Source organism: Pagrus pagrus (genome assembly GCF_965226575.1).
Source record: "Pagrus pagrus genome assembly, chromosome: 18".
NCBI lineage: Eukaryota > Metazoa > Chordata > Actinopteri > Spariformes > Sparidae > Pagrus > Pagrus pagrus.
The window spans coordinates 24,164,727-24,186,822 of record NC_140202.1 but is presented as its reverse complement, the minus strand read 5'-3'; the positions used below and the strand labels follow the sequence as shown (position 1 = coordinate 24,186,822).

The following is a 22,096-nucleotide window of genomic DNA, read 5'->3' as shown; positions in this document are numbered from 1 at the left end:
ACTTAACAGACTAAATCAGAGGTTTGAACTACCGTCCATACCTCTTTCCTTCTAATATGACTCGTAAAACTTCGTGTGAAATCTTAGTAGCTTAGATATTAACTCCTTTTTTCCTCTTTAAACTGAATTAATGAGGTTTTTCTGGAATGTCAGTTTGTCAGAGTCTCTCAACACATTTGCATGCTGATTATGAACTAAAAGCAAAATTGAAATCGGTTTGTCCCTGTGAGTCTGAGCTGAATGTCCACTGATTATGACAGAGAGAGGAGCGAAAGATGCTGAGAGAGCTGAAGGTGTTTTTAGATCAGCTGGAGAGAGATGTGCTGCGGGCTCAGGGAGCAGAGGGAAACCTCACTGACAAATATCAGGTGAGTCAGGCCTGGAAAGACAGAGTGCACTGTTACATAACAGACATTTATCAACTCTCACCACTTGTCTTTCTCATTTTATCCTTTTGTTTTGCAGGCATTCAAGAGCTTCCGTGTACAGTATGAAATGAAGAAAAAGCAGACAGATCCGCTGCTTCAGCCGGTGAATAGAGACGGAAAGCTGTCGGTGGATCAAGCTCTGGTCAAACAGGCGTGGGACCGTGTGTCTGCCAGGGTGAGTCTACTGCATACTTCTGCACAACATGAATAATTTATAACCGAGCCGACCAGAATTAATTACGATAATTAATCATACCTACGTTAAACAAAACCTGATAATGAATAATAGATTGTCCGTTTGCTATTTGCTATCATTTTAGCTTTAACATTGCATTGACATACTGAAAGTTGTCATAATGAGAGAGAAACACAACTGAGGGCTTCTCTCTTCTTTTCTGGCTGCCAGTGAAAGTTCAGTGGGGTGCAAGCATTTGAATCAAGAGTTTGTTCAGAGGGGAGGAGATGAGAACAGAGGAGGTTTTGTTCATTGGCCAGTCTGCTCTTCTGGACATCCAGTGCTTGTCTAGACTGGCATAAAACTCTTTTGTAGCCCGAAAGCTTGTGAACATGTGAAAATGTTTCGATCAGCATCGCCTCCTCTATGGTGGCATCTTGCTTTAGTCGAGTGGGTTTTTTAACGGATGTCAATTGCAGCTGCTGGACTGGCACATCCATCTGGACAAGTCCCTGCCTGGTCCTCTGGGTGTGATTGGAGCCTGGCTTCACAGGGCAGAGATGGCTCTGAGAGAGGACATTCCCATCCAACATGCACATGAGGAGACAGCCAATATACTTCACAGAAAATTAGAGCAGCATAAGGTAACACAGCAAATCTTTGATTTTCAAAGTATTTGGATACCTACCAAGCTGTTTTATATGCTTAATTATATGTGGCATTTTGCAGGAGGTATTAAAAAACTTGGAGTCGCACAGACAACCCTTCCACCAGATCCACAGAGACAGATCAGTGAATGGGGTACCTGTCCCACCTGAGCAGCTACAAGATATGGCTGAACGGTATGATCTTCACCTGAACCACTATAGTGTCTTCTATAGCTGAATAATTGAGTGAAACATTGTTTGTGGTCTCTAATTAAAAAAATACTGGACACTTGTTTGACTTGCAGGTTCAATTTTGTGTCGACGTCATCATACGCTCACTTGATTAAACTGGAATTCTGGGAGATGAAGTATCGACTGATGGCATTTCTTATGTTGGCTGAGTCAAAGCTCAAGTCCTGGATCATCAAATACGGCAGACGTGACTCAGTTGAACTCCTGCTGCAAACCTACCTTGTAAGTTAAAATCATTGGAGTTGTAGTTGCAGGATTTGAATGTGTCTTTCACGCTATTTAATTTTATTTTCATGTTTCTATTCCAGACTTTTGTTGAAGGCCACAGGTTCTTTGAACAGTATGAGATCATCTACACGGGCCTCAAGCAAGCTGCAGAAGTTTATGTCAAATCTGACAGTTCAAGTAAGACTCCTTTCTCTTTTATTACCAATTTGTTTGTTATTTACTATATGTATAGTTTTAAGATCCCTCCACTGGCAACCTGCCTGCTACATAATTGATTTTAAAATCATTTTATTGGTTTATAAAGCTCTTGGTCTTACTTATCAGATTTGCTTTTAAACAATGAACTCTCCAGAACCCTCAGATCTTCTCGTAGCCTTATAATTATTCCTAAAGTCAGAACAAAAACTCATGGTGAGGCATTGTTTTATTACTATGGACCACATCTCTGGAACAAGCTTCCTGAAGACCTGAGGGCTGCAGAGAATGTTGATATTTTTTAAAAGCAAACTCAAGACCTTACTGTTATTCTGGCTTTTAATTTAACTTTATCTACTGGTCTGTTTATTTATGATGTTTGTTGATGATAGCGTTTTGTTTTTGTATTTTAATAATGATTTAAGTATTTACTTTCCAGTGTTTTATTTTTTTGTGTATTGTTTGATGGGGTGGGGGGTGTATTGTTTATTGTGTGAAGCATTTTGTTTTACTGTTGTGTTCGTCTGGGCTCAAACAGTCTTATTATTGATTTCATGTTACAGGGTCTAAGACCTGTAACAAAGGTAAGTCTAAAAACAGTCTGACAACCTTTAAAACCTTAATTTTGCCTGTCTCCTGAGCTGTTTCTTTCTGTAAACTTGGGGCTGCACTTTTCTTTTCTAACATTCTGTTAACCCACAGGACAATCATGACATTGCATTATGCATGGAAACGTAACAATAATCGCATTACATGGAATGCTGTTTTAGCACGACTTCTCTGACCTAACATCATGTAGCTTCCACCAATGGGCCAAATGATCAGCAGACATAATCAAACGCTGTTTTTTTCATAGCTGCACAGTTGATATCCATATTGGTTTCTGCACTAATGATATATTTTGCTTCCAGTTGATGAAGCAGAGGGGGTAAGTAAATTCCTGAGCGATGCCACAGCTCAGTGGAAGAACCTGGCTTTGGAGGTGCGGAGTGTTCGCAGCATGCTGGAGGAAGTGATCTCTAACTGGGAGAAGTACAGTAGCACCGTGGCAGGTCTGCAGGCCTGGCTAGAGGACGCCGAGCAGATGCTCAATCAGTCAGAGAATGCCAAACGTGTAAGTACAACAGATACAAGTTATGATAAATATTTATTTATTATTTGTATCATACAGATTATATTTCTGCTGCTAAACTGTTTGTTTTCCTTTTTTCTTTCAGGATTTTTTCAGAAACCTCTCTCACTGGATGCAGCAGCACATGGACATGAACGACGCCGGGAACTTCCTCATTGAGACCTGCGATGACACAGTTTCACGAGATCTGAAGCAGCAGCTCCTCCTTCTGAACGGGAGATGGAGGGAACTGTTTGTCAAAGTCAAACATGTAAATACAATGCAGTGTTCGAAATAATATAATGACACCTTCTGTCACATCAGCTTGAGTTTGTAAAAAAGTTAAAAATGATCCATTTGCTGTCTTCCTCTGTGTCATTGGCAGTATGCAAGAGCAGACGAGGTGGATAAATTGAGGCAAGACTACCAGGATGGGATTAATACTTTGAAAATGTTCATGGATGCAACCAATGAGAAGATGAATGCTCCTGTCCAAGTATCTTTCCTGAACGTCAGAGCCTTCGCACAAGATGTTGAGGTAAACAGCTGATATGCTCATCCTGATTCTTTGTCCCTCTTCTGCATAATGAAAACTCATTATACTATATATCCCTATTTACCGTAGGAAATCAAGCACAAAGTGCCAGCGATGGAAGCCGCCTGTAAGGCAGCGAGCCGTACCGCTCAGCTGTTGACCAAAGACACTCCACAGGAGGAGGTTTCACAGATGACAGCTGTGATGGCCTCGATCAAAGAGCAGCTGAGCAAGGTGTGTGCGTGTCATTATACCGTGTGTCATCCAATGTATTAGCATGGTTGCATTGTGGGTAATGTAGGCACCAGGTTTTGAAAAGGAAGAAGAACATGTGGAATGAAAAAGGCGATATTTCTGGTTCTGTTGTATCAATTTTGATCATTTGTTTTGATCTTATTAAGATTAACATGACATATCAGTCACTGCTGATTCAGTTTAATCAACATGCTTTCTTTCATTAAGGTAAGGGAGAGATGTTTGCCTCTGCTGAGGGAGTCACAGTCTCTTTTACCTCCACTGGAGGAAATGGAGAAAAACATCACAGGCTTCTACCAGGCTCTGGAGAAGGCCAGTCATATCACCAGCACTCCCGACTCTGAGGGACCAGTAGACTTTAAACAGAAATGCCAGGTAACTTATACACTTTTAATATTTTTAGATTTGTTATTTTTGAAGAACCATCATTTTGACTGAAACACATAACCTCAAGATATGAATAAATGAATAATGGCTAACCCTGCTTGTCATTGAATACTGCAGGAACTGGCGACCTTCACACATAGCTGTAAGAAGTGTTTGACAGTGATAGAGAGAAACCACCAGACCATCCAGAAAATAATGAACAGCAGTAAAACCCTGGAGCACATGGACATGAGCCTCCTGCAGAAAAGAGTAGCAGACCTGCAGGCTTCCTCTCAGGTAAAGTAAACCTCAAGGCCTATTTATATTCTGTTTGGCTTTTAGACTTGTGTTAGCCTTTATAAAATGTATTTTTGTTTCATTTGTGTGTTTAGGCCATGATTAAGGAGTCTACAGAGTGGCGGAAGCATGTGGAGGCAAACAGCAGCCTCATGAAGAGGTTTGATGAGTCACGGGTGGAGCTGGAGAAGGTTCTTAAAATGGCACAGAGCTGTCTGACAGAAAGAGGCAACCCAGAGGAGCTGCTCAAAAAACACACAGTAAGATCACTTCGGTACAAGTGCCTCTGAAGTTTGTGCAAGACCCAAAACGGCACAGTTTAACATCATCATTGTAACCTCTTAGTCTTTTTTTTGTGCGAGTATGCTCAAACATCGTCAGTTCTTGGTTGACGAGACGTAGCTGTAAATAAAGTGTAACTTGTGTCAATTTAAATACATCTGTCAGTCCTGGTACAGAAGAAAACAACAGATGTTACAGAAAAAGGGGGGTATTGGGTGTAATTAACATAGAGAAAATAGAATGCATGTAAATAAGACATGACTTGTACTCGTCAAAGTGTGACACATGGTGATGAGGTCTTGATTTTTGTTTTGCAGGAGTTCTTTGGTCAGCTGGACCAGCGGGTCTTGAATGCCTTTCTGAAAGCTTGTGATGAGCTGACGGACATTTTACCAGAGCAGGAGCAGCAGTCGCTCCAGGAAACTGTTAGGAAGCTGCACAAACACTGGAAGGTCAGTGGCTGGAACACTGTCGTTTTTCAAATGCTAAGATGCAGCTCCAAGTAGATTACGAAGACATTATGAAATGTTTATAATTGGACATATTATATTTGAGACAAATTGTTGTAAAAAGTACCCACAAGTCATACTTAAGTAAAATATCATGCTAAAATATTACTTTGGTAAATGTTAAAGTCACCCATACAAATAGAACTTCAGTAAAAGTCATATTAAATGTCTTTAAGTATCAAAAGTATCAAAACACTAATATGGTAGAATTAAGAATCATAGATAAGCAGATGTTAACGGTATAATAATAATTAATTATCATACCACCAGTGAAGTGAATACCATAGAAGTGGCAAATTCTAGACTAGTTTATGACTTGCAATTATTTTTCATTTTATGATATATTACAATTGGAAAATGTCCTTGACTTATAATTTTAACCAAACCAAAATGTTTGCACTGTTTTGTAAGTGTAATAATTATCAATAATCAACATTGCTTGAAAGAAACTCACAAATTGCTCTGAATCTGGACTCACAATTTTCATATTTCTCATTTCCCAGGACATTCAGACAGACGCCCCCTTTCACCTTCTGCATCTTAAAGTGGAGGTGGAGAGGAGCAAGCTGACGGTGTTGCTGCAGGAGTGCCAGGCTGAGGTGACCAGGGAGAACCGCCACCTGGCTAACATGGGGAGCGAGAGGCTCATCAAGGAGCACAGGGTGAGGACAGAGTGGCTGGCCGGCTGGCTGAGTTTCATGTATTGATTCACACAGTTTGAAATAATTCAATGCAAATTCACTGCTGTGTCGAGGCGTGGGAAGATTAACTCGGTCCAAAATAACTGAGGCTGGTCCAGTGTCAAGAAACTGTACTTAAAGGACTAGCACAGAAGTAAAACCCCTGCTATCCTGTGTTGATGATGTTGACTTTTCACACAAGTAAATAATGTGTTTTTCTTTACTTTAGGCCTTCTTTAGGGAAAAGGGCCCCCAGTCCATCTGTGAGAAAAGGCTGCAGCTGATGGAGGAACTTTGTCAAAAGCTCCCTGAGGGTGACCCCGTCCACCAGACCCTTGAAATAGCGAGAAAAGACTTCGCTGAGGTCCAAGAGGAGATCGAGAACACCCATCAGAAGCTAATGCAGCACCCAGATAAATGGAAGGACTACAACTCAAGGTGCAATATCTTCTTATTTTTGAAGGATGTGTTCTTCATTAACCAGGCAGCTTCCTACATTCATTACATACCTCAAGTAATCATGTTCAATTCTGATGAGGAGAGGATTTGCAAAGCTTACTGTTCCTTACAAAATACAAAGTTTATTCAGCATTACTGAAAAGGTGCAGTTTCTTTATTTTACTCCATGCTGACTTCATTGTCAACAGACACAGACAGAACAGAAATGTTCTTGTACAAGCACTTATTCCTGAAATCCTAAAGTTAAAATTAGATTTCCCTTTATGGTGTGAAACAGGTACGCTGAGCTCTCCTGCTGGCTTATATCTAAAGAAAGCCAACTAAGGCTGCTGAGGAACCGAGCCAATGACCCCAGAAAATATGGCCAGGTGAAGACTACCATCACGGTGAGTTAGTCCAAACACCCCACAGGCCAGCTATCCTCTGACGGTCCCCTCCTCGCCTTCTCTGGGATGTGTCACTTGTGATGTGCTGATGACTTGTCAGTGTCACTGCTGAGAAGACAAGTCTGTAAAAATACTTTGTGTCAGGTGACTCTTCTCACCACATGTGCTGTATCACTGTCTTTTGTTGTGTGCAGGAGCTGAGGAATGATGCAGAGCTACAGGAGGGGAATCTCGGCTGGCTGAAAGCCCGAATGGCCGTACTTATCGAGATCTGTGCCGACAGCGATGGCCAGAGGCAAGCAAGTGCACTGAGCAAGCTCTCTACTGATTTTAAAGGTCTTCTTGCTTCTCTCTCAGAGGTAGGTGAAGCTTTCAATGTTTTAGGTGCCAGACACAAACAGACACTCCTTTGGGAGTCTACAGTATACTGCTTAAAAATGCTGACGTTATCCAAGGAACCTACATTTTCATTTCGAGGTGAGATATAAGATTTATTATTTGGATTTTTCTCTGTTACATCTTTCAGGCTGAGAAGATGGTGCTGGCTGTGGGGGACTGTGTGCAGTTCAGAGAAGAGGTACAGACCACTTTGGAGGACCTCGTCCAGGGGCAGAAAGAGGCTCAGGCTGAAGTCACCAAAATACTGGACTGTCCGACTGTTAGAGAAGGCCAGCAACTACTTCTCATTCACCAGGTACTGTTGGACATTCACAAAAAATGAATATAATAGAGAAATAAATGAATTTTTAGATTGACGCTCTGAATGTGTCCTGTTTCCCATAGCAACTGTTAAAACGCCTGAAGCTGAAGAGAAAGGATGTCCAGCAGCTGATCACCAGAGGTCAGCAGCTCCAGGCTGAGGAGGGTCTTGGAGAGACTCTGCAGCAGGACCTGCAGAGTTTAGAGAACACAGTCAGCAAAATGGAGCAGAATATGGATTCACAGGAGCAAAGCCTTGAGGTGAGCAGTGTTACTAGCACAGTGAGTCAGGAAACGTTTGAGATAGTGTTGAACATATCACAGTGGGTTAAAACCTTTTTTCTTTCTAAGTTTTTTTTTTGTCAGGATCATTTCTGAAGAGACTGAAGTGGATCACCACATCATGTTCTAAAACTTCTTTTTGCACCTGCCGTCGCAGATGGAAAAAAAATTACTTTGATAAAAGATCTTGGCAAAACTTTCTTTTTCATTTGGAAAAACATTTTATTCCTCCACCTGTTTCAGAGATGAAAAACAAATTATGGAACTTAGAAAGATTATCTTGGCAAAAACAGGTGTTTTTTCACCTGTTCTTCAATCATGAATACAGGCGAGATAACATTTTTTTCTTGCTTGCCTCTCAGGGCTTCTGTACTTTGAACTGACTGACTGACTTATTTGTCTTTACTTTTTCTATCTTCTAAAAACCCAGACCACTATCTTTTTTTTTAGCAACAAACGTCTCTGTTTAATTAGTGTGAAATGAAGATATTGTGTCTGTCAATCACTGTCAGCCTCTAAGCTGAATCCTGACAGCATCAAGACTTTCCTCATCCACTAAATATAGAATCAGCGCCTCTGGCCATTTCTTCTGAAGGTTAATATTATGTCAGTTAAGTGTAAGAATTTGTTCTGACGTAGACACTATTTCACCTCTGCTATAATATGCATTTGTAGTCGTGTAGTAAAGTAAAAGTTCTGATTGCCACGTAAAGTAAAGAAAAGTCTAGTAAGTGAAGTAAAGTAAACCCTGTCAGATGTTCCTAATGTTCTGTGGATGGAAAAGAGTTCCACCATGGGAAGGAGGAGAGGGATTCCTGTTAATGCAGGAGGTGCTGGAGCTGCAGCATTTGTGGAAACTTGTCCTGAATGGAGGGTAGAGAGGTCTGATTGATGTTTTCTGCTGGAAGGACTTGCCCTCTGAGGCTTTACTGTTCCTTTTCGAAGATAGCGAGGCAGTGAGTCAGTCATCACACCCTTGATGGTGCTTTTATAGAACGCATACAGGGATGAAGGAGGGAGCCTTGAAATGGAAACGTTGCTGTGTTATGATGCTCTATGGATCGCAGTGAAATATTCTCAGAAGGGTGCACATCAATACATCTGATGTTTCTGACGCTGCGGCAGAACCTCTGCTGCAGCACCAGTGGGGCGAGGTGCCTGCAGAACATGAGCTGTGCTACCTCTGTCATTATGCTGACTCATCACCACTGCTGATAGAGCCAAACACGGTGGTGTCGTCTGCATACGTAATGAAGTGGTTGGAGCTGGATTGACAGTACATGTATCGTGTGTCAGTGTGGGCTTTTAGTAGTGAACTTGATCTGGGATTACTGTCATTAGAAAGTCAGTCTTTGTGTAACATTTTACTATTTTTGTTTTGCAAAATCATTCATTTGCACATTTATCACTTTACATAGTATTGATATTAGTACAAATTAATGCACATAGCATTGTGCAGACTTAAAACGATCCATTTTATAATCTATTTTAAGGTCTGAATCGAATATAACACTAAGATTTCTGGCTGAGGGCTTTAATTTGGAGGCCAGTGGACCAAGTAGGAGGTTGTTATCAAGCTGTGCCATATGAAGTTGATTTGATATCAATGATTTCTTGGCATTGTCATCCTAAGGTCACACTGGCAGCCTGGCAGGAGTTTGACAGCCAGCAGGAGGCAGTGCACGAGTTTGTCAACAAGGCCCGCTCATCGATGGAGAGAGACCTGAACTTCAGCAGCCCAGAGAGCCTCGCTGTTGAACTCGACCAGGCCAGAGTGAGTAAAGTTTACTTTGGTTTATTCTTGACATTTTTACTACTGGATGTATGTTAGCCAAATGGAAAATATCACCAATATTGTTTACGTTGTAAATAGGTGTTGCTGAAGCAGTGTGAAGCAGAGGCCTCACACATGAACACTTTGCTGAAGAGAGCAACAGAAATCCAGCTCGGTCCAAAGAACAAGACTCTGCTTTTACAACAAGCTCGTTCCCTCAGTGAGCAAGTGGACAAAGTAGAGGCTGGATTAAAAAAAGAGTAAGAGGATGGACTCAAAATACATTATGATGCCAGATGATGTTATAATTAAACACAATCTCAAGGACCCTGTAGTAAACCCAATTATCTGGTACTTGATTATCAAGCTTTATTTGCAACTATTCCTGATCCAATTTATAATTCATGCTCTTGTGTTTCAGTGTCAAGACTTTGGAAGACATGAAAAGTCAGTGGGATAAGTTTGGAGCTGGATTTGAAGCCTTTTCCTTGTGGATATCTGACAAAGAAAAGCAGCTAGATGCACTCAAATCTTCTGCTTCGCCTCTTGAGCAACAGATCAACACAGTAAAGGTACAGTATGGTGTATGATAAAGCAGCAATCTTAGCCAATCAGCAAAGCTGTCTTAAAGTGTTAGAATGCAACAACACAGGCCTCCTTTTCCTGAAGTGCTGACAGACTGTCTCTTTTTTGCCTCCCTCCTTTGTCTTTGTCACAAATGGAGAGCAGTAACTGTTCATGAAGTCTGTGGTTTGTGTTTGACTAAGCGGTTTCGGTGCTGACAACCTCAAGCTGTCACGAAATGCTAGTTAAATGAATGTTTCCTGTTAGGATGACGTGTAAGTCTAACACGCTATTTGTTTCAACTGATTTTATCACTGAACTAGTAACCACAATATGCCCAGGCTCCCTTACAAACTGCATGATTTTAAGAGTTGTTGAGTGAGGAGAAATTTTTAAAAAATGCAAAATGTCGATGGCAGATTGTAAATCATTCATGCTTTTGTTTCCATTCGACATTAAATGCAACACATTAAGTTGTTTCTTTCCTGTTAAAAAGTGTCAAGTTGTGGCATCGCTGTGACAGCCTGTCTGCCAGCTGATGTCTCTTTCAATTGATACCACCATTTAAACAAAACGTATGAAAGACAACAACATTTACAGTAAACAGTAACCAATACAGGCTACAACAATTGAAGATTCAAGTTGTCACTCGAGTTGCTTGTTGAGACACATGTTAATGGCAAGTGCAAAGTGATGGACTTAGACATTTCCACTTGTGATCAGATCGTCAGTCTTGATAAGTGATTATCTCAGTCTTGCTGTTTTTTTAAATATTTTTTTGCATCCAGGTTGTTGGTGCAGAGCTTCAGGAGCGGTCTGAGGTTCCTTCTCAGCTGGAGGCAGATTCCCAGGCACTGGCCCAGTTTGTATCCTCAGGGGAAGCAGCTCGCATTAAGGCCCGTCTGACCCAAATCGGCAGGTACTGGGAGGAGCTGAAGGAGAGCGTACAGCAGCTTGATGGACAGCTGGAGGAAAGCTCCTCTCACCAGCAGAAGTTCAAAAGTAGCCTCGAGGAGGTAAATAGACTTATTACTTAAGATATCACAACAGTGTACAGAGTAGAGCATACAGTTTTGATTTGTTTTCTCTCCTAGGTGCAAGCATCTCTCAGTGAGCTGCACACAAAACTGGAGCATCCTATCAAATCCTGCACCTCCTCATCAGAGACCTACAAAGCCCTTCAAAACTACATGGTGTGTTCACTTTTGATGAAAAAAAAAAAAATACCTGAAAGGAAACTATTGTTTTCATTCACTTTGCATCGCTAATTTTAAAAACTATACATGCCAACAGTTTTTGAAAATGAACTGCAAAGCTTAGCACAGTGCCAGCCGTTTGTTACTGTGCAAGTCTTCCAGCTGACAGGTAATGCCGTGTGAGTCACCGTCTTGTGTTGATGTCCCCCAGGATGTCTGTCAGCATCTGGAAAAGCTGAAGGGAACCTTGCTGTCTCTGTCAGCTGGTGCACGAAGACTCAGTGACAAAGAGCAAGCTGAGAGGACTGTGACAGCACTAAACACCAGCTATGAGCAATACACACAGGAGGCAAAGGACAAACAGAGCTCTCTGGAAAACCTGCTTTCTCTTTGGCAAAAGTAAGAGCTATTAAACAGACCATTCATTTCACAATTAAAGCCAGTTAATAAGACCACTGGTTGATCCTGGACAGGAGTGTTGTTAGTTAATACGTTTCTCTTATTATATCCAATTTTTACTCTTTGAGACAAGAGTGTTTCTATCGGTGTGTTTCAGGTATGAGAAACAGCGTTCAAACTTTGTTTCCTGCTTGGAGAGGAGTGAATCTGCCTCCAAACCGGAGAGTCAGTGTCTGTCGGCTGATAAATCCAAGCTCCGCACAGAGATACAAGATTTGCAGGTACAGTACATACACACATAGTCCTCCATAACACATCTAAAATCAAGTTTTACCCCTAAAAATTAGTTGCAGATATTTAAATAACCGAATAATTAAATGGTTAAAAATCCATGGACCTTGGTGGAGAGCAGGTTTTTTGTCCCCATATCTAAAATTTGAACAGACTTTTGCCCCCACAACATGATGAACAAAAGGCAGATACGCAAATACACATTTACATGACCCTAACTAGAGAACATATTTTAAGTTTGTAAGAAAATTACGTGTTCCTTGCAGGCCTCACACTCTGAGGTCCAGTCCCTTGAGCCTGCTCATGCTGAATTGGCATCTTTGGTGACATCCCTGTGCCCTACTGCACCAGAAGAGAGAGTGAGGCAGCTGAAAGACGAGCTGGAGACCCTGAACAAGAGACTGCATGTTCAAAATGAAGTCATTCCTCACAGGTAAGATAATATAAGAAAATTAAAAAAAAACACATGCCATGGTGTGTCTGAGGAAGGAAGTGCAGCGTGATTACAACAGTTTCGCATTTGCAGGTGTACCAAAGGTGGTTATACAGTAGAAATATTAGGTCCCTTCTTTACTGATTTTACTCATCATGCTGCCATTTTGTCTCCCAGAATCAAAGAGCTTCAGAACCACCTCTCTCTGGTGGAGCAGTTTGACCAGGCGCTGCTCAAATTCTCCCAGTGGAGTGAGACCATGCTCTCAAATCTGCACTCAGCTTCTCAAGTCAACATTAGCAACCTGCAGTCCGCCACCACACAAGTAAAGGTAAGAGCCACACAACCCACAAGATGTTTCTCCTTTCAGAGCCACTTAGTCAGTTTGCAAACAAATAGCATCATTCTTCAGAGCAACAACTGATCCTCTATCAACTGCCTTTGACAGGAGACCCAGGTGGCCTTACAGAAGCAGTCCAGTGTGAGACAGAGCTTGGAGCAGCAGACTGAGAAGCTCTGTCAGTTCTGTGAGCCCAGTGATGCACAGCTCCTCCGCAGCAGAGCAGACAGCTGTTTGCAGCCCCACCAGGAGGCCCAGCACATAGCGGAGCTCCAGTTAGAGTGCCTCGAAAGACTTGAGGCTTTCCTGCAGACCCACGGTGTGGCTGCAGGGGTGTTGCGGGGTCTGAAGCAGACTGTGGAGAGTGCTGGGAGCTGGGACCGTGGAAAAGTAGAGGAGCTGCAGCAGGAACTGGCCACAATTATCCCAGACATCAGCCAGCTCGAGACTCTAGCTGTCAATCTAGACAGCAGTCTGTGCAAAAGCCATCTACACATTGGTGCAGATGAGGGTTCCCGTAAGTCATGCCGCATGCTGGCTGATTCACTGAGTGCTGAGCTGGATGCTGTGAGGAACTTGCTTGGTACCAAGCAGAGTGAAGCAGAAGCCCTGGGGGCTCTGTGGACCTCATTTAGACAGCGGAAAGAACAGCTGCTCAAAGCTGTGGAGGACATTGAAGAGAAAGCCGACCACCAGAGCTTCAAAGAGCCCAGCCTGCATGCACTACAGCAGAGGTAAAGAGTGTAATCAGAGCAATATCTATTTTAGATTTAGATTTTTATGATTCAAAACTTGGGGCTATTTATATTTTGAGAACATGTGCAGTAGTAACATATGACCTCCGCTGTTTGTCAGGCTCAGGTTCTTTAATCAGATGGAGGATGAGCTACAGTCACACCAGCATGAGGAGCAGTGGCTGAGGGACAAGGGCAACCAGCTGGCCCAGAGAGATGCTGAGCTGGCTGGAGAGGTACTGAGGGAAATCAGTCTGCTGGAGACTACATGGGAGGACACCAAGAAGCTCATTACAGAGAGGTACTGAAGGAGCGGAAGAGGGTTTTTCATGCCACTGAGTCAGGGAATGTTGAATTTTATAAGAGGTACATGGTAAAAGCTAAAGATAATACTGAAAACAATAGCTGCTATTCAGTAATGAGATACAGTATAACACTCCACAAAAACAAGGAGAAAGAGATGATGTGGAGGTGGCATTTTTTAAAATAATTTTTGCCTTTGTTGCAGATGTAAATGAGTCAAGAACCAGCTTTTAAAGATTTTAACTCCCTTTGCTCTCACTTACACTAACTAAAGGATTATGAAACATAATGTTTGGCAGAAAAACATTTTTACACTGACCACTTACGAGTTTGTTGCACTTGGAAAAAACGGCGTCAATCTGAAATCTCACAGCACTTAATCTGCAAATGGCTGAAAAAATGACTTCTCTGCCAGTTCGTATTTATTTTTTCACCTTTATATCCTTTGTTATGGAGTTTATTGTATGTTTAATGTCAATCTCTTTCTTTGACAGACAGGAGCAGTGCACTGTTCTTGTTGAGCTGATGAGAGAATACCAAACCCTGAAAACCTCCATCAGCAGCATTATTGAGCGCACCGAACCTCTGGTGGACATCAGCTCTGTTTTGAAGGACCATGAGGAAACAAGGAGGTCACTGACGAAGGTCAGGTCAATTTTTTGTGTAATCTTTTTTGGAATGTGCCTCATCTCACTTTCATGTTATTAAACTGTTTATTACACAAATCCAGAAACCAGTATCTCAGTTCTGGGTTCTGCTTGTATGCCTGTTCATCAGACCGCTTAAAATTTTTGCCGTCTTTACTCCATCTGTAGCACGAGGCAGTGAAGATCGAGATGGCCAGTAAGCAACATGAATTGGACCAGTTTTCCAGTAAAGGAAAGCAACTGGTGATTGAACTGAAGAAGATCCCTGACTGTGATGCTCAACTGCTGAAAAATGACATGGAGACACTTGTTGATCAGTGGCTGGATGTAAGTTCGACTGAGCTGAGTCAATAATGTGCTTTTAATAGTTTTGAAATACAATGGAGGCAGAGAGTAGTAAGCATTTTTACCAACTGATGGTTTCTGCTCCATGTCCTCACACCAAATTTGATATGGCGTTAGATATTAAAAAAAAAACACACAAAAGACACCTGATGTGTTTTTTGTGTGATAAGGTTTGTGGCACAGTTCTCAGCTGGGAAAAATTAGACGTGTTGTTACTCTTCAACACCTCAAAATCAGAATCAGAATACATGTAATTGCCAAATACAAATGTATGTGTTGGTTTAGGAAATTGATTAACAAAACTTCAATATAGAGCTTTGCAATTGCCAGACAAAAGTGCCAGATGCACTACAGACACTCAACGTTTCTGACTGATTTGATCCACTTCCCAGGTGTCTGAGAAGATCGATGACAACATTGAACGCCTGAACCAGAGTTTGACACTGTGGGAAGACGTGCGTAAAATCAACGAGGACATTGAGAGTTGGACAAGCAGCTGTGTGATCGAACTAAATGAGAGCCTGAACAACCTCAATGACAGTCAGAAGGTGTCGGGAAGGCTCTCTAAGCTACAGGTAAGATTTCATGATGATGTCATAATAAATAGTACTGTAAGTGAAGCCACAATCACAGGTTATTGTATCTCAAAACAAAACAAAGCAACTGAGAATGTGTATACTATATGCTTGTCTCATTTTATACATCCACAGGCAGAAATGGTCGAGAAGGAGCAGAAACTTGAAACCCTGCAGAGCAAAGTATCAGAACTGAAAAAGTGCAGTCAAAGTCAAGAGACACCTGCTAAACTACAGGTACAAAAGATGATTATCATCTGTGTATTGTGTTTTTCTGTGGTTATACTGTATTTCACAATACATTGTACTCTCATCAGGTGCTGGAGAATGACCTTCGTAAAAAGATCAGCACAGTTCAGAAGCTCCATGAGCAGGCCAGGGGAAACCTCATGGACTTCACTTTCCAGAGGAAACAGCTGGAAGACTACATCTCACAGATGTCTGCGTGGCTCAAAAGTATGGAGGATTCTCTCGTTTCTTCTCCTACTGGATCGGATCCCGAGGACATCTGCAGAGTGAAGGTGCAGCACAAATAACAATAATTCAGAAATATACAGCTCTTGCCACTGTCACTGGTTTTTGAGTTGTTGGTGTTATAGATAGGCAACCGTTCGTTTCTTATAGAAGACAGAGATGAGAATGTTAGCAAGCTAATAAACTAATCACCATTGTTGAACATGTTTTGAAGGACCTCCAGAAAGAGCTGCAAAATCAGCAGGGGAGCATTGACTCCACCAGGGAGAGCCTCAACACCCTGTGTAGAAAATATCCGTCTGAGGAGCTGGCTGGTTTGGGTTCAGCTCTCACTGACCTCATCAAGACTTACGAGTCTGTGAACCAGCTTTCTGCCAAGACGCTGGTGTCACTGCAGAACTGTCTTCAGCAGCAGTTCAATGGTGAGAAATTTGAAAAACAAATCTGACTGAAATGTGTAATTTTGCTCTTGAGTTGTCCCTCAACGTGGTAATTAATTCTCTCTTTTCTCCTGCCTCCTCAGATCTGGTTCAGGAGTTTCATCGTTGGCTTTCAGAGCAGAGGGAGATAGTGAAAGAATGCTCTGACAGATCGGGAGACACTCAAATTGTGGAACGAAAACTACAGAAACTAAAGGTAAAACTGGAATCACTAAATCATAGTCTTTGATGGGGATGAAGGTAGAATTTGGAACATGCTCTTATCTCCAGCTGGTGAGATGAAAGAATAAGCAAAACTGTCTATCTGTCAGGGCGCCATGGATCGTGTGGAGGAGGGTGAGGTACGTCTCACTCAGGTCTGTGAGGAAGGAGAGAAGCTCCTACTTCATCTTCCCAAAGCCAGCGCTGGGCAAGTCCAGCAGCACCTGTCCTCCATCCAGCAGGACTGGGACAGCTTTGTGGAGCAGTGCAGACAGAACCAACAGATCCTGGAAGACAGCGCATCTCTCATGAAGGGGTAAGAGACTCACACAAACAAACTAGTTCTAGGACTTTGTAAGTCAGCCATTTTGTAATCAGTGCATCGTAAATTCCTTGTAGCTTTGAGGGTCGCCTTAAGAAGCTCAGGTGGTGGTTGGAGCACATGGAAAAGAGGATGACCACAGATCTGCTGGAAGCCAAACAGCGTGGTCCTGAGAAGGCTGTCCTCGAGCAGGTGGAGGAATATCAGCAGGAAGTGCTCAAAGAAAGGTCTGTGTATTTACTAAGAAAATACATGTTTTTTAATTGTCTCCAAATGTCCTCAATGTCCTGATAATGTTTTCGCAATTTTAAACGTTTTTCTTCCTTCCATGCAGAGATTCATTTGAGCGCTTAGGTCAAGAGGGACAGGCGCTGAATGAAGGTGGGCGAGGTGACGGTAGTGAGACGAGAGTGTCTGCTCAGCTACAGTCGCAGCACCAGGCCTTGCTGAGACGTGTGAGAGAGAGACTGCGCAGCTGCCAGCTCACTTTACAGGAGCAACAGGCCTTTGAAGAGACTCTGCAGACAACCTGGACCTGGCTTAACGGAGTCCAGGAGCGCCTGGCGTCACTCAACAGTACGGTCGGCAATAAAGAGACTCTGGAGAAAAGACTTGGTCTTGTACAGGTCAGTGAATGTTTTTTGGAAGCATTTTGAATCATAGAAATTATTTTATAGTTTTCCCATAGTTCATTCATGCTGTTTTTATTCATGCAGGATATTCTGCTAATGAAGGGAGAAGGTGAGGTGAAGCTCAACATGACTGTAGGGAAAGGAGAACAGGTCCTGAAGCACAACAGAATGCAGGGGCAGGAGGTTATTTGTTCACAGCTACAGAGCCTGAAGGATGCCTGGGCAAATATGTTGATGACTTCCATGAGCTGCCACAGGTAAACTCCCTCTGACACCATAGGTCATATCGAGGCTAAATGCACTTCTTCATTTCTTATCACGTGTTATTATTGTCCACAGTCGTCTTGAGTGGACAGTGGCCCAGTGGACCAGCTTCCAAGAAAATAAAAGCCAACTGCAGCAGTGGATGGAGTCGGTAGAGCAGGAGTTGGGGATGACTCTGCCTCAGCAGCCAGGCCTCAAAGAGAAGTCCGTTTTGCTAGAGCGCCTCAGAGCCATCCAGGCTGACGTGGACGCTCATGCAGCTGCACTGTCACGCCTGACGGACAAAGCAGTGGAGATGCACGAAAAAACTGGGGACCAGACCTTTGGACCAGAGTCGAGGGCGGAGCTAAATGCACACTTTGCTGATATCTCAGCTGTTGTCAAGGTGATCTAAATACATGCTAGTTTGAATAGTACTTGCAAATAATTGTTGTATACTAGATGATTCATTCCAAAGAAACGGGGTCTGCCACAGAGATTAGTTGAAACAAGTTGAGACAAAAAGTGAATACAGTATATTAAATTGACTCTAAATGTGATTGACCATGCAAACATTCAAGGCTGCAAACTCCCATCCCAGTCACCCTGAACTGAATTATGCTTTAACATAAAATAAAATACTTGCAGACTCTATTTGACACATTCACATCTGGTAGTTGGTGTTAACATTGTCTTTTTTTCCTCAAAGGGTAAAGTGCAGTCCATGCAAACCATTGTGTCTGAGCATGAGCAGTACCTCGATGCTCTGAGAGATTTCAATGACTGGCTGATTTCAGCAAAAGAGGAACTCCAGCGCTGGTCAGACCTGTCAGGAGACTCAGTCTCCATTAAAAGAAAGCTCTCTAAGGTCCAGGTAAGGAACTTCAGCTGTTAAGTGATAAAATGCTGTTTTTGTGACACCCCACACATGAGCTTTAATATTAAAGTCAGATATGTGTTGACTCAGCAGGAGAATACAGGGTATTGCTCAGATTGTTGTCAAGCTGTCTGTGTGCTCATTTCCTTTGCAATGTTGACTGTCAGTTATGAGTTTTATTGTTGCAAGGGTTGAATACAGGACTTCTAGTGGAGTGGAGAAGAGTTACCTGATTTTTGAAATTTTCCATTTCTTTTACCTTTCCAGGAATTGCTTGACTCTAAGCAGCGAGGTAGAGAGAGACTGAGCCGGGTTCAAAGAAGTGGGGCGGTGGCAAGAGATCACACTGGCTCAGGGGGCTACGAGGCTATGGAGCGAGAGGAGGCAGCCCTCTTGTCATCATGGGAACAGTGGGAACGTGGAGCTCTGCAGACACGGGCTAGTCTGGAGACCGCACTATCCCAGATAGCCAGCTCTGAACAAGAGTTCAGCAGCCGGTCAACACAGCTGGAGCAGGACCTGCGGGACTTCAACCGTCAGCTTCAGGACTGGCGTCAGCGGTTGTCTCAAGCGGCGGGGAAAAACGACGGAGAGGAGGCTGTCAAAGGCTGGCAGATAGCAAAGGTAGGGCTCGGCTTAGGCTAGCTCCAATAATAAGCCACCGTCAACGGGAAACAAGCAATATGAGATGCTTATGGTAATGAATTTTGTGGCTGTTTTCCACACAGGACACTTTGGAGGAGCTTGTCAAAGCTGAGCCGATGTCTGATAGTCTGAAGACTCAACTCAATGATCTGTGCCGATTCTCCAGAGACATGGGCACTCAGTCTGAGAGAGTGTCTGCTCTCATTAAAGATTACAACAGGTGAGGAAGTCAAATTCTCTGATTCCAACATGTTAAATGTCAATATTTGTTTTGGATTTTTTAGTTCTTTTTGACAACAAACTGAATTGAATTGAAAACTGAAGAAAACATAGTAGAAACACTTGACATGATGATACACTTTAGTACACATACACAAGCTTAAATGCCTCCTTATGGTCAAACAAACTGAGAGAAAACCACTTACAAAAATCTATGGATCTACAAATTGATGATACATAATGTAGAGTAAAAATTGTTGATTTTGTCTTCTTGACTTGTTTGTAGCCTGAGTCTACAAGCATCCAGGGAGTGCCAGAGCAAAGAGAAGCTGCTTGAACAAGGCTTTCGCTCATCCTTCAGAGAGTTCCAGCAGTGGTTGGTCAATACCAAGATCAACACGGCCAAGTGCTTCGACGCTCCTCAAAATCTCAATGAGGCCTCGTCTAGCTTGCAGAAAATTCAGGTACAGCACAGAAAAATCAACTATTGTGGAACATTCAGGCACGTACGCTACAGGCGGGAGTTATCGTCTCACCTCTTCTTCTCTCCTCAGGAGTTTCTTATTGATAGAGAGCAAGGTCAGTCAAAGCTGAGCGCTGTGGTTATGAATGGTGAGCTCATCTCCAGTATCGCAGCTAAAGACAAAGTTGATGCAGTTCGGGCGAAAATGAACACTGCCAGAGAGGACTGGAAGAATATAATGTCCAGCCTGCACAACAGAGAGACAAGTCTACAAGTAAGCACCTGAACATCTGTTGTCACTGATCAGAGTCTGTTATTGAAAAAAAGTGTATTGACACATTCAAGTCGCGACAACACAGGAAGGGTGGGTTGGTTGGTGTTGGCTTCGCGACCTAAAAAAAACTTTAATGTGTAAAATTTGGGGCATTAAGTTAAGGAACAGTTTCTCTATATCATACATCGTTACATCATTATATCTTGTGTGTTTTAGAACCTTTTGTCCCAGATGAAAGATTTTGAGGCGAGTGCTGAGCCTCTTCAGGAGTGCCTGAATGTCACAGAGCTGGCTGTTCAGGAGAGCAGCACGCGGCTCCACGATCTCACAGCCAAGAAGCAAGAGCTTCACAAGCTACAGGTACTAATATCCATCCATCATGTTCAAGACAACCCATGTTCAACTGCAACCACCACTCAGTGCTCGAGACTATTCTCGTCATTTGCAGAAACTCAGCATTCTAGCTGTGTTACCGTGTTTTAGCATTGCTAATCTTTCTGCTTGTGCTAACTGCCAGTTGCTTACTTTTTGGAATACTGCCATATTTCTGCTCCTCTTTGCTACTCTCACATGTCCTCTTAACAGTGTCTATCATAAAGATTAATACTTGGCTCATTTACAGAGGAACTGCTTTGAGAATCTATTAATTGTTTAAAACTGTCTACCAGCTATTGCCAGACGCCTTGGTTGCACGTCATGACCACCAAGAGCTTTACCAACAGTAACATCGGCCAAATATCTCATCTGCTTTTCTTTTTGCCATGTTGCCATCTCTAACCCCTCAGCCTGTCTGAATTTAACTGTCTTTTATCCGTGTGTCAGCTTGCATGCCTCTTTGATAACCTGCTTGTGCTCTTCCAGTCTGTGCTTGAGGAGTTAGCCTCTCACAAGATTCAGCTGAACAGGCTGAAAGAGAAGGCCCAGCTGTTGTGGGATGAACACGCGGCCGGCAAGGGTTTTGTGCACCGTGTCTCGCAGCTCTCTGCTCAGTACCTAGCTTTAACCAACCTGACCAAGGTACAGTAATGCCTACTGTGCACTGGGGCTTTTTCTGGGGGTAGAGCTGGAGAGGAGGCAGAGGCACTAGACTGGATCGAGCTCTGACTTAACGTTATTTTACAGATGTTAAACAGTGACGGTACTAACTCACCATGATTAAACACTAAATTCTTTCTTTTGTTACTGTAAGTCTTATACATTTGTATTACTAGCTTGTTTATTGTATGTCTTTTGTACTAAATCTTTTAAGAATCTGCATGAAATTATCATTTTAAGCCTACTATGGATTCATTTCACAAAAAACTTAAATGGTAACGTCCCGGTTGGTGGTTCTGCAGGAGAAGGCATCACGGATTGACCGGATAGTCACTGAGCACCAGCTTTTCTCCCAAGGGTTGAAGGAGCTGCAGAACTGGGTGGTTGACACCAGCCACATGCTGCAGACTTACTGCGCTCCCACTGCTGACAAAAACGTTCTTGATAGCAGGATGATCAAGCTGGAGGTATAAAAAGTCACTGGTGTTTTCCCTAATTGGTTTGAATACCAATTATTGTAGTCTAATAAATGCACGTGTGATTGCTTCATCAGGCCTTGCTGACAGCTCGTCAGGAGAAGGAGATCCAGCTGAAGATGCTGATCACGAGAGGAGAGTCAGTGCAGAGAAACACCTCAGCTGAGGGAGTGCCTGCAGTCCAGAAACAAATTCAGGACCTAAAAGATTCCTGGGATGCCCTCCTCTCCGCCTCAATCCAATGCAAAAGGTTTGTGCTCGGCGAAAATTAACAACATCTAAGCATGTTTTTCAAGAAGCATTTTCGTAGCTTCCACAAAAGGTTTTTTCCAAACTCAAAAGAGGAAAGTGTACGCAGCACCTACTGTACCTGCTGCTGCTACTGTTTTTGCCATGTCATGTGCAACA

The 22,096-nt window shown here is 42.7% G+C and overlaps 1 protein-coding gene across 8 annotated transcripts in view; it reads left to right on the top strand.

Moving 5' to 3' along the window:
* The window catches only part of syne1b (spectrin repeat containing, nuclear envelope 1b), a gene marked incomplete at its 3' end in the record, with an annotated part of 81,667 nt that overhangs the window by 20,107 nt on the left and 39,464 nt on the right, over positions 1–22,096 (top strand). For 3 of the 8 annotated variants that reach the window (XM_084382022.1, XM_084382021.1, XM_084382023.1), the window contains exons 10-62: positions 261–368; positions 466–603; positions 1,083–1,247; positions 1,333–1,445; positions 1,556–1,724; positions 1,811–1,907; positions 2,489–2,509; positions 2,837–3,039; positions 3,143–3,307; positions 3,422–3,574; positions 3,662–3,805; positions 4,034–4,201; positions 4,331–4,489; positions 4,585–4,749; positions 5,089–5,223; positions 5,784–5,942; positions 6,190–6,398; positions 6,697–6,805; positions 7,000–7,164; positions 7,332–7,499; positions 7,589–7,765; positions 9,420–9,560; positions 9,660–9,820; positions 9,982–10,132; positions 10,913–11,140; positions 11,219–11,317; positions 11,532–11,719; positions 11,877–12,000; positions 12,277–12,443; positions 12,621–12,774; positions 12,892–13,517; positions 13,639–13,818; positions 14,315–14,465; positions 14,636–14,794; positions 15,205–15,387; positions 15,523–15,624; positions 15,705–15,908; positions 16,076–16,283; positions 16,385–16,497; positions 16,613–16,818; positions 16,902–17,051; positions 17,159–17,450; positions 17,541–17,713; positions 17,796–18,105; positions 18,409–18,573; positions 18,844–19,200; positions 19,305–19,441; positions 19,727–19,904; positions 19,995–20,177; positions 20,394–20,537; positions 21,039–21,194; positions 21,515–21,679; positions 21,766–21,938. In XM_084382022.1, the coding sequence (XP_084238148.1) occupies positions 261–368; positions 466–603; positions 1,083–1,247; positions 1,333–1,445; positions 1,556–1,724; positions 1,811–1,907; positions 2,489–2,509; positions 2,837–3,039; positions 3,143–3,307; positions 3,422–3,574; positions 3,662–3,805; positions 4,034–4,201; positions 4,331–4,489; positions 4,585–4,749; positions 5,089–5,223; positions 5,784–5,942; positions 6,190–6,398; positions 6,697–6,805; positions 7,000–7,164; positions 7,332–7,499; positions 7,589–7,765; positions 9,420–9,560; positions 9,660–9,820; positions 9,982–10,132; positions 10,913–11,140; positions 11,219–11,317; positions 11,532–11,719; positions 11,877–12,000; positions 12,277–12,443; positions 12,621–12,774; positions 12,892–13,517; positions 13,639–13,818; positions 14,315–14,465; positions 14,636–14,794; positions 15,205–15,387; positions 15,523–15,624; positions 15,705–15,908; positions 16,076–16,283; positions 16,385–16,497; positions 16,613–16,818; positions 16,902–17,051; positions 17,159–17,450; positions 17,541–17,713; positions 17,796–18,105; positions 18,409–18,573; positions 18,844–19,200; positions 19,305–19,441; positions 19,727–19,904; positions 19,995–20,177; positions 20,394–20,537; positions 21,039–21,194; positions 21,515–21,679; positions 21,766–21,938 (9,218 nt within the window). The remainder of the gene's footprint in view (positions 1–260; positions 369–465; positions 604–1,082; positions 1,248–1,332; positions 1,446–1,555; positions 1,725–1,810; positions 1,908–2,488; positions 2,510–2,836; positions 3,040–3,142; positions 3,308–3,421; positions 3,575–3,661; positions 3,806–4,033; positions 4,202–4,330; positions 4,490–4,584; positions 4,750–5,088; positions 5,224–5,783; positions 5,943–6,189; positions 6,399–6,696; positions 6,806–6,999; positions 7,165–7,331; positions 7,500–7,588; positions 7,766–9,419; positions 9,561–9,659; positions 9,821–9,981; positions 10,133–10,912; positions 11,141–11,218; positions 11,318–11,531; positions 11,720–11,876; positions 12,001–12,276; positions 12,444–12,620; positions 12,775–12,891; positions 13,518–13,638; positions 13,819–14,314; positions 14,466–14,635; positions 14,795–15,204; positions 15,388–15,522; positions 15,625–15,704; positions 15,909–16,075; positions 16,284–16,384; positions 16,498–16,612; positions 16,819–16,901; positions 17,052–17,158; positions 17,451–17,540; positions 17,714–17,795; positions 18,106–18,408; positions 18,574–18,843; positions 19,201–19,304; positions 19,442–19,726; positions 19,905–19,994; positions 20,178–20,393; positions 20,538–21,038; positions 21,195–21,514; positions 21,680–21,765; positions 21,939–22,096) is intronic. The other 5 variants (XM_084382027.1, XM_084382025.1, XM_084382026.1 and 2 more) reach the window with 3 other exon arrangements.